The sequence below is a fragment of the Hoplias malabaricus genome, chromosome X1 (assembly GCF_029633855.1).
Source record: "Hoplias malabaricus isolate fHopMal1 chromosome X1, fHopMal1.hap1, whole genome shotgun sequence".
In the NCBI taxonomy this organism is placed as follows: domain Eukaryota; kingdom Metazoa; phylum Chordata; class Actinopteri; order Characiformes; family Erythrinidae; genus Hoplias; species Hoplias malabaricus.
The window spans coordinates 8,370,455-8,385,015 of NC_089818.1; the positions used below are offsets into that span (position 1 = coordinate 8,370,455).

At 43.7% G+C, this 14,561-nt stretch overlaps 1 protein-coding gene across 2 annotated transcripts in view; it reads right to left on the reverse strand.

The window, feature by feature from the left end:
- LOC136675521 (syntaxin-1A) overlaps nucleotides 1–14,561 on the reverse strand; it is an 86,101-nt gene extending 71,540 nt beyond the window's left edge. For both annotated transcript variants that reach the window (XM_066652088.1, XM_066652087.1), the window contains exon 1: nucleotides 14,428–14,561. In XM_066652088.1, the coding sequence (XP_066508185.1) occupies nucleotides 14,428–14,457 (30 nt within the window). In that variant the 5' untranslated portion in view covers nucleotides 14,458–14,561. The remainder of the gene's footprint in view (nucleotides 1–14,427) is intronic.

Genomic DNA, 14,561 nt, shown 5'->3' on the forward strand with positions numbered 1-14,561 from the left:
AGAAAAAGAAGGAGAAGATGAAGAAGAAAAAGAAGAAGGAGAAGGAGAAGAAAAAGAAGAAGGAGAAGAAAAAGAAGAAGGAGAAGATGAAGAAGAAGAAGAAGATGAAGACGAAGAAGGAAGAACCATTATTAATCCCCTACCATTAATTACCAATATCTGTGTTGGAGTGATCCTCTGTCTCAAAGACACATGGAAAAAGTCATGACCACAGGCCTGAAACACAGCACTCTTCCCTACAACCTCCTCCATTTGATTTCATTTTCATGCTGGAGGGAAATGAACAGTGGTGAGGGCTCATCACCTAGAGCTGATGAAAAGTTATGGAGCGTGAGTCATTAGACCAGTCCTCTCCATTGATTAGCACAGCGGGTCAAGTGATTAGCTGCCTGTTATTCAATCAAGAACCTGTGAGACCGACAAGCACATAACAAGAAATGGCGAGGGAGGCTCATTTCCCAGCCGTCTCGAAGGGAAGGGATTATGGAACTAGATTAAGTTTACTGAACTATACAGAACTATCAGCCACTACATTAGAAACAGAGAATGCAGAGGTATAACTTGTGTCTGGAACAAAACGTCAATCTGAAATCAAAATGGATGTGGTTTTTGCCGTTATCACATGTCCTCAATCATAATCAGTGCAGGTCACTGTGTCATATTGTAGTGGTGGCCGGAGACTTGAAAAGACCGGGACTCACTGGGGAGTTCCCAGAATGCACCACGGCTCATCCTATTTACTGTTTAGGGGTTATTTTAGAAATTTGCATTTGGCGTGGTTCATTCATCCGAGTTGTATCCACCGTCAGTGAGTTTTGTATGCTTGTGGATAAAGGCTCTGGCTGCCTGTCCTTCCCATACACCAAGCCGTTTCCTTGCTTCCTTTCTACACTTGTGCCCTTTTGAGGGCATAAATATAGGTTGTCTATAGAGCCTACCTGGAATCATTGGACGCAAGGCGGGAATACACCCTGGAGGAGGCGCCAGTCCTTCACAGGGAGAACACAGACACACACACACATTCACTCACAAACTCACACCTACGGACACTTTTGAGTCACCAATCCACCTACCAACGTGTACTTTTGGACTGTGGGAGGAAACCCATGCGGACACAGAGAGAACACACCACACTCCTCAGAGACAGTCACCCGGAGGAAACCCACACAGACACAGGGAGAACACACCACACTCCTCACAGACAGTCACCCGGAGGAAACCCATGCAGACACAGGGAGAACACACCACACTCCTCACAGACAGTCACCCGGAGGAAACCCACGCAGACACAGGAAGAACACACCACACTCCTCACAGACAGTCACCCGGAGCAGGAACCGAACCCACAACCTCCAGGTCCCTGGAGCTGTGTGACTGCGACACTACCTGCTGCACCACCGTGCCGCCTCCAATCCAAAACAGACAAACAAAAAGAAAACAGCAAAAATAATCAATATTACCCACTTACGAAGCAGGAATAGAGCAATATCCTCATCTTGGTTCGTGCTTTCTCTGTTGTCTTAAAAAAAGGACAGATGTTTTTTCTCTCAAATGGGCAGAGCCTAGCATACCAGACCGCAACAGTTTTTTTTTTTTACTAGTTTACACTCACTGGGGCTTCGTAAACACATTAGACTGGTATACAGCACACTAATACTACGTGTTTTTGGACTTTTACCCCACCTCTAAACACTCCAAGAGGAGTTTGTCCAAGAGGCACACCAGAATTAAATTAACCCATAATATCATTACACTCTTCCCCTCCTATTCCCACCACCTCCACAAATCCTCCAGTGAAAACACAGCTCATTACCTCCCCTGCTGAAGCCACACTGCTTTAGTCCCTGCTGTGCCTTTCTCGTCTCTTTTTACCAGGGATTCCCAAACGTTTGCCCTCAACTGTCTATAATTCTGACCTAAATCAGGACCTGAAATCTCCAGGAGCTATAAATGAGCATCACACGCACCGAGGCGGTGCAGTGCGCACCAAAAATCACAATGGACACATCCATCCGTGCACCACTGCTCGCTAACGAATACGCCTCAGTCCATTTTCGTCAATGAAAATGCAATTTATGTCAGCCCGTTACGCATGTCTGAATCCAGACAAGTGAGAGGGTTTCCATTAAAGCTGCTGAAGCTGAATCATTTAATGCTTCTGGGAAAAAAAAAAAAGAAAAACACACTTTCCATGGTATATGAGACACCATTTCCAACATATCCTGTGAACAAGGGATATTTGAACATTGTAGTATGTATTTGATAGCATTCAAACACAAACCAGATATAATAATCGTGTATGTTCTACACTCACTGCCCATTCTCTCAGCTCTGCATGCTTTGTTATCCCCCTTTCAGCTTTTTCTTCAATGGTCAGAATCCCCACAAGGCTGGTGTAGAGTGGATCAGACACAGCAGTGCTGCAGTGACACTGACGTGGTGGTGGTGTGTTAGTGTGTGTTGTGCTGGTGTGAATGGATCAGACACAGCAGGGCTGCTGGAGTTTTTAAACCCCTCAGTGTCACTGCTGGACTGAGAACAGTCCACCGACCAAAAACACAGAGTCGACAGCGTCCCGTGTCCCCTGATGAAGAACTAGAGGACGAATAAGACAAACTGTGCAGTTGAGCTACTGTCTCTGACTTTACAAATATAGGGTGGAACAACAGTGTTCACCGTCACAATATGTTTGATTGCTGTATCTTATGCATACTTAAAAATGTGCTAAATAAGTTACTATTCCAATTAATTCATTTTATTCATTCATTCATTCATTATCTGTAACCCTTATCCAGTTCAGGGTCGCGGTGGGTCCAGAGCCTACCTGGAATCATTGGGCGCAAGGCGGGAATACACCCTGGAGGGGGCGCCAGTCCTTCACAGGGCAACACACACACACAGATATAATAATAAAAACCAAATCTGGTCTTATTTTATGCCAAAAATGCTGATGTTCTCCCTGTGTGTGCGTGGGTTTCCTCTGGGTGACTGTCTGTGAGGAGTGTGGTGTGTTCTCCCTGTGTCTGCGTGGGTTTCCTCCGGGTGACTGTCTGTGAGGAATGTGGTGTGTTCTCTCTGTGTCTGCTTGGGTTTCCTCCGGGTGACTGTCTGTGAGGAATCTGGTATGTTTTCTTTGTGTCTGCATGGGTTTCCTCCGGGTGACTGTCTGTGAGGAGTGTGGTGTGTTCTCTCTGTGTCTGCGTGGGTTTCCGCCGGGTGACTGTCTGTGAGGAGTGTGGTGTGTTCTCTCTGTGTCTGTGTGGGTTTCCTCCGGGTGCTCCGGTTTCCTCCCACAGTCCAAAAACACACGTTGGTAGGTGGATTGGCAACTCAAAAGTGTCCGTATGTGTGAGTGTGTGTGTGTAGTTCATTTTAATGACCTCAAAAATTTTTTTTAAGTATATATATAGAATCCAATATCTAACCTTTCCCTGTCTATAGATGAGAAACTTTTGATATAGGACTCTATTTTTTGGACTCTAAAACCTAGAGTCTGAACCATGCAGACACATATCGTAATGATGCTAATCTAACGTTAATGGTGAACTTAGCGCATTTATTTGAGTAGGGGACAGACTTTAGCACAGTTATAATGAGCTTACATGCTGTGGAGAGATTAACATTGCCTCAGACATGATGCTGACTGCTAGTGACTGTGCTTTCCCAGTGTTCCGATCTCCCTGCATTCGCCCTGAGCTCAGTTTGACCAATGGTGCTCATTAGCTTGCAGCACATTACAGAAACCATTCAAAAGAGCAAGAACCACATACAGTTATGATTGAAAATGTCCAGCATATACAGATGTTAAATTAACATTTCACCAAGCCAGAGGTTCTAATCCATGAGGAGTCCTGGCCAGTTCCTTATGAATTTCCTAATGGAACTAGGTCAAAAAGTACCGACCCAGGTAGTAAAAAGTTGACTGCGTGACACAGTGCTGGATCAGCTCTGGCAGGAACCTTAGGAACCCTGAGGAAATCTGAAACTCTGAATCTCTAAACCACAAAGCGTGGACTTGCCATTCTTCTCATGTAAGAACCTTCCCCTGAGCATCGCTGTGCCCAGATCAGTGCTCCTGCTGACCACACACTGACCCCCGAATCCCCCAAGAACACTCCACCAAGACCCTCCTTTGAGGACATTAAAGCCTACAGAGGTCAACGGTTCGGCATGAAGTAAGGTCAAATGTCCAGGTCCACCAGTGGGAGGCTTGTTCTTGCTACACCTCCTTCACCAAAAAGGTTAATGGAGCTTTTCCACTGCATGGTACTCTGCCCTACTCAACTCTTTTACTTTTTCATTAGGTAAATTGGGTCCTGGCTTGTTTTTTTAGTCTCAGGTCTCTCTGATTCCAAGAGAGCTGATGTGGGACTAAACTGTGACGTGTAAACCTTGCAGAGCGCTGATTGGCCAGAGAGAGTTGTCACTCTGTGCCATGCATTGCAGACATCCAGCACAAACTTTGTGAGAACCGAAGTGGTAAATAAAACGAATCCAAACTGAATTATAATCAGCTGATGTTGTTTCAAAAATATTTATATGGATTCAGTGGCTGAAAGTTATGTTGAAATTTGAGAGAACCAGAAAGAGCCAGAGCCAGAAATAGAGTAAAAAGGAGAGGGAGTGAAAATGCTGAATACATCTTCCCTCTCATCCCCATCTGCTCTCCTCCATCCACCTACTCTCTCTCCTTCCTTTTGTCAGCACTCTCCACCCTACTCTTTTCTTCTCACTTCTCAGCCCAACTCGGCTTCTCTTTGTTGAGATTTCTCTCTCTCTCTCTCTCTCTCTCTCTCTCTCTCTCTCTCTCTCTCTCTCTCATTCCCTGGTGTGTGTACTTGGCTGTGAGAGAGGCAGCAGACAGCAGGGAGGAGGCTATCGCCTCCGGATTCAGCTCCGTCACATGCAGCCTCATTACAGCCGCCGGCCCACACAACATGCACTGAGTTACCTGTCTCTCTTTCTGTCAGCTGTGCACTCGGATATGTTCAATCATCAGCTGTTTTTAAGGAAAAACAATCCTGTACAGTAAGATGTACAGTAACTGAGCATGTGCATATACAGTCATGTACAACACTATGTTCATTTTACTATAAATCTGCAGCATTAAAATCACAGGAGCTACTGTAAACTCACAGTAGTCAGCACATTCCTGTTTAACTATCATCTAGATCAAGAGATCAATATAGTAAAACCATATATAATCCAAATGAAATGACATCATTCATTCATTCATCTCTAAGCACTTCATCCTGATCAGCATCACGCTGGGTCTGAAATCACACCTTGGAGAGCACACCAGTCTATGAAGGTGAGTACATTAAGGGACACAACTGGGGCTTTTCCACTGAACCTTCCTTTTTTTAGCTTTATTTAGCTTTTGTTTTTGCTTTTACATCAGGTAAACGTGGTCCTTGTCCTTGGACCAGATTCTTTTTTAGTACCTGCTCTCTCCTGGTTCCAATCGGGCAGGGAGTAGGGACTAAATGTCACGTGTAAACCTTGCAGAGCTCTGATTGCCCAAAGAGGCTTGTCAATCATGACAAAATGCAAACATCCATCACCAACTCGCCATCTGTAAAATCTTCAAGTTGCAGCAGAGATCACGTTTGTTTTTATCCGACTCAATGACGGCAACTTGTAAAATTACACTGTGGTCTTTTGAAGAGGTTCAAAGGTTGGATCGGTGGCTGACGAAAGAATCCAACGAGAGCTGGACGCTGCAACAAGGAAGGAACAAACTCTACTGATCTGTCTGAACTGATGACGAAGCTGTGTTTAGTCCCGAACAACAACACATGAATAACGCTTAACGTTACCGCTGCCATTGTTGTGGTTTCCAAAGCCCACTGTTTCAATTAGAGAGTGGGATTCATGACATCACCAGCTACAATTACGGGGCATCTGCTAGTGGAATAGCTACCAGGGACCATGAACCAAAAAGTGAGTAGAGCTGAGTAGAGTTGACTATAGTTTGTGCCATGTAGTGGAAGCTACTAAGAAGTTCCAACCCGACCCAAGCTGGCCCAACTGGTTCTGCTAAACTTGGTTCCGCTTCTCAGATTTCTCTCAGTGTAGTCAGGAGAATACAGTACTGATGGGTCATGTCAGGTTAGTGTTTTTATACTTTGCTTCCACTTTAAATGTGAGCATCTTTCACTTGGTCTGGGTCAGTTACAGAAGAAGACTACAGATGTTTGTGGTTTAAAGCAACACTAAGTAAGATTTGGTCTATTTGCTCCTAGAGCTCCCCCTGCAGTTGCACAGTGCAATTCATTTTCACAGCACTGTCCAGAAATCAAGGTGGAGAGAAGGGAATCTAAAGATTACAAAGTGCAGTTTCTGCAGTGCTGAGCCTGGAGCAGCAACAACAGACGCTCTTTTCTCCCTATTACAACTGCGCTGTTACAAGTGAATGGCTAGATTACTTCTGCCCACTGTGAATTAATGGAGTATGTTGCCACATCTTGTATAGAATTTTTTATATAGAAAGTAGTGTCATTATTCTATTAGAAGTACTTTAGTAGCACTGTGGAAAATATGATTTATAAACAATCTTTGTTATTGTTTCATGCTGCAGGCATAGATTAAATCCTATAATATAACAGTGTGATGAATCCATCTTCCCCTTCTGTTTTATTTTTAGCATCATTATTGCAACACTCCAACATTTACGAGTGCCTGGTAATAAACAACCTAGTTCTAAAACCAGAAGAGGCTGTGTACATATGACTCTAGATCCGAATGTGAGCAGAGTGTTTGTAGAGTGTGATGTCAATAGTATATGTTTCTCCCAACACTGTAAAGAAAGGTTAGTTAGTGTTAGCACTCTCTCCACCGATGGCTGGCAGAGCTGAAATGTGGCCTGTCGGTCACTCACTCCGCGTCCTCGCTCCGCTCTCTCTGTGTAATCTATTTGCCCTGGGAGTTTTTTTTTTTCCCTGCCGAGTAATGCCGCCTCGGTCTGAGAGGAAAATGTCATTAAGCCTGCAGTGGGCTGTAATGACAGATAGCAAGCGAGGAGAGAGAGTGATGCGCTGTCACCTCTTGTTCCTCTCTCTCCCTCGGGGGGCGTCTCAGGGGGCTTTATTCGGAGCGGACGTAAATATGCGACGGTGGCTCAAATCAAATTAGGCTACGCTGACGTCCTCATCGTCTAGTGAAAAAAGAAAGAAACACAGACTGTGGCATTTCCATCTCCATCAATCAACACCTCCCTCTTGGTCTCTGTGTCCGGCCTACTGACCGCCTTGAAGTTTGATAGCAATGAAGGCCTCCTCTTTAAATACTATATCTTACGTTTAAAGATGCCCCTTCTGATTAAAGCAACTAATTTATGGAACAGTCCGTGTGTACACAGCTTAATCCAATACCATAGTGATGAGTTAGAGTGGACCCAGTAAACAAGGAGCGTCCCTGGACGTTCAAAATAGATCTAAAAGTAGTCTGTCCGTCAAGGACATATTTTAAACGTCAATGGACGTCCAAAATCCATCTTAATAAGTTAGTTAAGTGGTGACCAATCGATAACGTCAGTGGACGTCCAAAACGCTTTTTATACAAGTAATTTATTTCGGGACCAATTAATAACGTCAATGGACGTCCAAAATACGTCTAATAGTCGTCTTTTCAATGTCTGTGTTTGGACGTCTTTTCAACTTTCATTTTCAACCTTAAGAGAACGTTGATTCGACGGCAGTCATTACGTTATTTCAACGTTGACTCAACGGCTAAATGTATGTATGTATGTATCTTTACACTTATATAGCGCCTTTCTAGACACCCAAGGACGCTTTACAATCCACACTGCTCAGAACGCTCAATCCACACACACTGGTGAGAAGCGGCAGCCAAACGCGCACAGCGTACTCTCAACCAGGAACGACCGTCCACCTGGAGGACTGTATCAGGCACTAGGGTTTAACCCAGGATAGAGCGCCAATCCATATCTGGGCTCACATATACAGACATTCATTCACACACCAGGACAGTTATTAGAGAAGCCAATTCACCCTCCATGTTTTTGGACTGTGGGAGGAAACCGGAGCCCCCGGAGGAAACCCACGCAGACACGGGGAGAACATGGAAACTCCACCCAGATGGGACTTGAACCCAAGATCCCAGCGCTGGGAGGCGAACGTGCTAACCACTAAGCCACCTGCTCCAGAGTTTGCCAATTTACAACATGCTACACTATGAAGGGTGCACAAGCAGTGCGAGCACCTTAACGTAGCAGAAGTCACTCATTATAAGTGGTATCTACATGAACATTTGGAAATACAGTGTGTGTAAATGAGTGAACATATCCATATTTCAATACAGCAAAGGTGAATACTGACAAAACAAATAATAAACTACAGGTTCTTTATTTCTAAAACCCATTTTCATGATCAAGGGCAGCAAACCAAAGTAAACCAAAATTGGATGAAGTGGCTATAGAATATGACTGAAATAATGCGCTAGATCACAGTATAGTGGTGTTTTTCATGTCATTAGGTTTAATTGAATTGACCACAATAAATTCATAGCTCTGCTCGTCATAGTGCTGCACAGAAAAGCACGAAACAGACCCACACTGAATGACAGCCAGGTTTAGTTGCCTGTGACTCAGCTAATTGTGGAAATTAGCATAGAGGTGTATCATTGCTTCAATCCATTCATGACCTGAGAAAAAAACCCTCTGCATCTGAAAACCTGCCAGCGACAGGTGTGCACTGATGTAGTGGCTCTAATATCAAACCCAGGCCAGCGTCGGCCAGGAAAAAATAAAAAAATGAAAGAAGTCAAGCGGTCGCACTTATTTTCTGCTTTGTTAGCACGGCAGCATGTGGGTGTGGTACAACAGCATGAAACACGCTCATTCACTCCCGTCAGCAGGCGCTGGGCTTTGACAAAAATCAGCAGGAATCCTTCAAAAGTGTTGGATTCATCAGTGGCCCCCCTTCGAGCCACTATCATAGACAGTGATAATTCATACTGAAACCACAACACCACATTCAAAACTAATACATCGACACAATAGAGAAACACAGCTTTAAAGGCAGTGTCTAATACGATTTCCTCTCGTATGTTTACGTACAGAAGCTCGGCGCCTTTTAAGGTGGAATGGTATGACTGAGGGAAATAAAGTTTGTATGTGGCTGAAGTTTAACATAATTTTTTTATAATTTTGTTGGAATTACCACACAATCTCATTCGTAACTTGAGTTATTTAGTTTTGTAGCACTTTCACAAGTATATTCGTTCATTCATTCATTATCTGTAACCCTTATCCAGTTCAGGGTCGCGGTGGGTCCAGAGCCTACCTGGAATCATTGGGCGCAAGGCGGGAATACACCCTGGAGGGGGCGCCAGTCCTTCACAGGGCAACACAGACACACACATTCACTCACACCCTCACACCTACGGACACTTTTGAGTCAGCAATCCACCTACCAATGTGTGTTTTTTGGACTGTGGGAGGAAACCGGAGCACCCGGAGGAAACCCACGTAGACACAGGGAGAACACACCAACTCCTCAAAGACAGTCACCCAGATTCACGAGTATATGCCAGAATTAAAAAACGGTTAATGCCAAAGAAAACCAAAAAATAAACAACTAAAATTGCTTCATATTTATACCCAATAGTAAGGGCCACCCTTGGGCATGTATGTAGAGTGGGGGGGGGGCTGCCGCCGTTGTATTCTTAGCTGAACCTATGTGCGGTTTTAGGTCTTTACACCTTTATTTGCTACACAAAACATAGGAATTTCTTTTTTACTTCATCCGAAAACTTACATTTCCGTTTCGGCATAGCTACACGAGCTTTGCCTGACGTAAACAAGGACTACTGACGTGCAGACTGACCAATTAAATGTTTACAGAGAAGGTTATCGTCCAATAACGGTAGCTCTACAGTCAGACCGTCCAATCAGAAGAGTTTAGGCTACTTCACCATGCCCCCTTCTCACTCAAGCGAACCAATCGGAGTAGGGGAGGGCGGGACTAGTTTGTGAACGAAACTTCTCAAAGTTCTATGTAAGCTCTAGAAAAACAAAATCCCAGACGTTTGTGAAATTCCGCCCGGACATTTTTTTAAGTCTAAAAAAGAGGACTTGTCCGGGTAAAAGAGGACGTCTGGTCACCCTACATGTATGGCATCGGGCATGGTGATCTTGAGTTGTGAAGTTGCTCCAGAACATCTTGTTTTGAACTGAACAACCGTGATAGCACTGACTGTACTGTAAAAATAAAGTTTAAAACATTACTAAAATGAGCCTTTAGTGAGGACTTTGGCAGATGCCCACATCTAATGCTGGGGGGCTCATGTTTAGTTTGGTCTACAGAGATTAATCTAGTGTGGTCAGAGATGGCAGCAGACAGCTATAACGCAGGAGCTAATGAATAAATAGAATGGACAGTGGCCATGGACAGATGTTTCACGCACTTGCTATTGGTTTCATTGCCAGGGCTATATTCGGAAGAGAGCTGCCATATGCGCCTTAAACAAATATTAGCATCCCTCTCTCTCTTTCCCTCTCTCCCTCCACAACACACACAGACACACGTTAAATGTATGAACTCCTGGGCATGGGATTACAAACAGGTATTCAACTAGACGATGGGTGCTATTGATTTCACTGGACAACAGTATGAACAAAAAGACATTTTTGCCCATTAAAAGCAACAAGAAGCTGGTTGATCTTAACCCAAGGCAAAAATAAATACAAGTAATAACCCTAAGAACCTATAATAAGTAACACAACACATTTTGGTCATTTCGAAAGTGATGATTGATAACGTGCATCCGTGAGCTCCTGCTGGTGTGAGTTCTTTCGTTTCAACCCTTCCCAAGAAAAAATAAATAAACAAAAACAACACACACACACACACACACAGCAGCCATTTCCACATTTTAGTCGCACCGCCTGCTTGTCCAGTCTTGGAGTTAGAAGTAGAGATACAATTTTTCAGCGCAAGCTTGCTTTTAAATCGAAAAAACAAAACCTAATAAACAGATGCAATGTTTTACTGAGTGGATTATTTTAAATAAAGGTTTTCCCACTGAGATTTCAATGTGAAACATGCACAAGTGAGTGACTTAAGGATTTTTAACCTACTGCTTTTGAAATGCTGGCTTTATTTCTGCATGGAACTGTGTTTGTGTGTGTGTGTGTGTGTGTGTGTGTGTGTGTGTGAGACAGATTACAAGCCAGGGAGAATCTGGTATGAGAGGGACAAAACAAGTCAATCTGCCCCCTGGGGGCAATATGCAGAGAAAAGCCCCATCCAAATTACCCCATCTGATTCCCCTTCGCTGATTTAGAGCTTACAACCCCCCAACAACAATCTTCTCTCACCCACGAGGCCTGAGCTCCCTCATTTCATTTATCACACACACTGTAATATACAGAGCTGGAATACTCACACTTATCTTAGTGTATTGCCCCCAACAACCCACCCAACCCAACTACATATCCATTCTCATTCTCTCTCTTTCTCTCTCTCTCTCTCTCTCTTCTCTCTCACACACACACACACAGGGCTGAGGCATTTATTGTTTATATATATCATAAAAGAGTGCAATTTTCAAATCTCAGGAGCTGCCATTTTAATTATATCCTACATTAACAACAAGTTTGATTGGGGAAATTTAACCTAAATGATCTGGTCTTCTAGGGTCTAGCTACAGACCTACAACAGGTGACCTCTTTGATGTCATCAGTAGAGTGACCAGACGTCCTCTTTTACCCGGACATATCCTCTTTTTTAGACTTAACAAACATCCGGGATGTTGTTTTTCTAGCGCTTACATAGAACTTCGAGAAGCGTTTCGTTCACAAACTAGTCCCGCCCTCCCCTACTCCGATTGGTTCGCTTGAGTGAGAAGGGGGCGTGGTGAAGTAGCCTAAAATCTTCTGATTGTACGGTCTGACTGTAGAGCTACCGTTATTGGTCGATAATCTTGACGCTCCACCAAGCTGTAACAGTGAGAACACAGCCTCTGTCATTGCTACTCCAGGTGCTGCACTGCAGAAACTGCACTATGTAATATTTGAAAGAGGGTAGGGAACCACCTCCTCCTCCCTGCCCCCTTGATTTCAGAACAGTGCTGTAAAGATGGATTCCACTCTGTACAACTGTGGAGCCAAGCAGCAAAAATACCATTACTTCCCTAGCGTTCCTTTAATAGCTAGAGCATATAGGGTCTTCAATTCAGAGCGCTGAGACCCAACAATCAGTGGTCCACTTTAACTTTTATTTCAAAACAAAAAACATTTTCGCATTGAGAGCAAACAGAAGTTGCCCCAAACAGTCGATAGATTGGCGAACACGAAAAAGAACACAGCAGAGAAGAAAATCAGTCACCCTGTCATTTCCAAACAATCAATACACGGCACAGAGCCCACAGAGCTCCGCAAAGACCACAGGCAGCTCTGCTTCTGCTCCTTATCACCCACTCAAGTCCAGTGTTTGTTCAGTCCAGCACAGGCAGAGGCCTGGTCAATCATTTTTAAACTGACCTTACAGGGGAAACAGAAAAACAAATCCACACATCGGCTGGGACCGGGCCACGTAACTGCTGCTCATCGAACTCACAACTGGGTGGTTTCATTTTTTTAACCTGAAGTTTGTAGTCCTTTCTTAAACTGTTCTAATCCTTGTACCTTGTGTCTTTAATTATGGAACATACTGTAATTGCACCACTAACACCTACATTTAATGTACCTCGAATGTACCTTTTTTTCTGAGAGTGTAGCTCAACAATGTTGTGATGTTGCATTCTTATCCATGTCACCAAGCCCACTCTGTTTTATCCAAATGGAATTTCAGCCAGGTCTAATTTTAGCCTCAGTGAAGGGCTACAGGCAGCTTCCAGTCTGAAGCAACTAAACAGAACCGAACCTGATGGTGGAGCCATAAAATGACCGCGGGCAAATTTTGGACTTGTTTTAGAACTTCAGCAGACGGCTTAGACATTCACACCTAAGTTTGTACAGTCTCCTGAATAATAGTGGTTCAGACAGCGCCATCCTATTTCTCTCTGTCTCCCTCTCCTACAGTCCCTGTCACTCCACACCTACAGCTATCCCCCTCTCTCAACACACTCTCAGAAAAACTGTCATTGCGGTGGTACCCTCCAGGGAACATACCCCATGCCTTTTGTTTGGGAACATAACTGTACATTTTAGAGTTGTGTTGATTTCATCTCCAGGACGCATATTTTTTTCTTTTATTTGACACAGTTCTATAATGAAGGCTTACACACCTCCTGTCACATCTCCTCCTGGAGGAGAGAATGTAATGTACCTTTAGGGAACACAGCTGGACTTTGTGTTAAATAAAACACATTTATTTAGTGTCTATAACGTACCTCATATTTCTGAGAACGCTCCCCCTTGCTTTCAATGTCTCTCCACCTCTCTCTCTCTGTCTCCTACCATTTTTTCTGTTCTCCATTTCACTCCATCACTCGCCCTCTGCCTCATTCCCGAAGCTCACATCCTGGTGTGTTCTCTCTACAACAGATGGCTAATGACCCTAAAATATTAAGGGCTGTGTTCAAAACAGCATTTTTACAAATTAATGAGTGGCCTTCTAATATTGCTGTATTAGTTTGGACACACTGTAGTGTGGAAGCACTGTGCCCTATGTGAACTCCTCCGTCAGAGGACCAGGTGGAAGTCAGCTGCTTCTGCACACTTTTGGGAGGAAAGAAAATGAATGACACCACTGTTTTTTAAAAAAAATATAAGGAGGAATTTAAAAACTCCCATCTTTGGTCATTGATTAAAGCTCCAAAATCCCATAACTGTTCATTAGAACTACAGATGTAGGGCAATTAAAACTCTCAGTGGCTTCAAATTTTGATTATTGAAAGGTACTCCACCCCTGCCCCACAGTTTGACGTGATTGGTCCTTTAGGTTTGTGATGTATAAAACCCTGGCTGTCTGAATCCATCTGGTGGTCTTTGGATGAAGGGAGTTTGAAAGTTAAAATGCTCAGCCATGGCACTGACTGCTTAAACACTTGATGTTAAATCTATATCAGAAGCTTTGACTTATTTCCCTCAATGCCATTAAAGGTGGAAGTGAAAATTCTAAAACTAATCAAACGCCCACCTGATGCCAATTAGAAACCCTCCCCAGACAGTTTGTCTAAAGACACTGCGTTATCATTTACGGTGGAATAATAGAATTCGAATTAAAACCCAAATTCCACCTGTTCCTTTCCGCAACAGAACGGAACAACGGCATTTGAGGTGGAGCGGAAAATTAAAAAAAAAAAAAAAAGACAATTTCAGTTTCGTGGTTCTGCAACACCCTCAGCGTTTTTTTACGTACGCGTATTCCTCGTTCTCTCAACAAGTTAAAAAGCGAATGAAGCAGGTGTTTTTCATTTTAACAAATGAATTTACCAAAACAAACAGTGTTGTTTACTCACATGTCTCAGCTCCTGCGTGCGGTCCTTCATGTTTCAAAGTACGTTCAGAACTTTCCCAATATTAAAAGCCCCTTTACGACCCCCAAAACAACTACAAGCTCCTGCAAGTCCTCTCAGAAGAGCACATCCCTCAC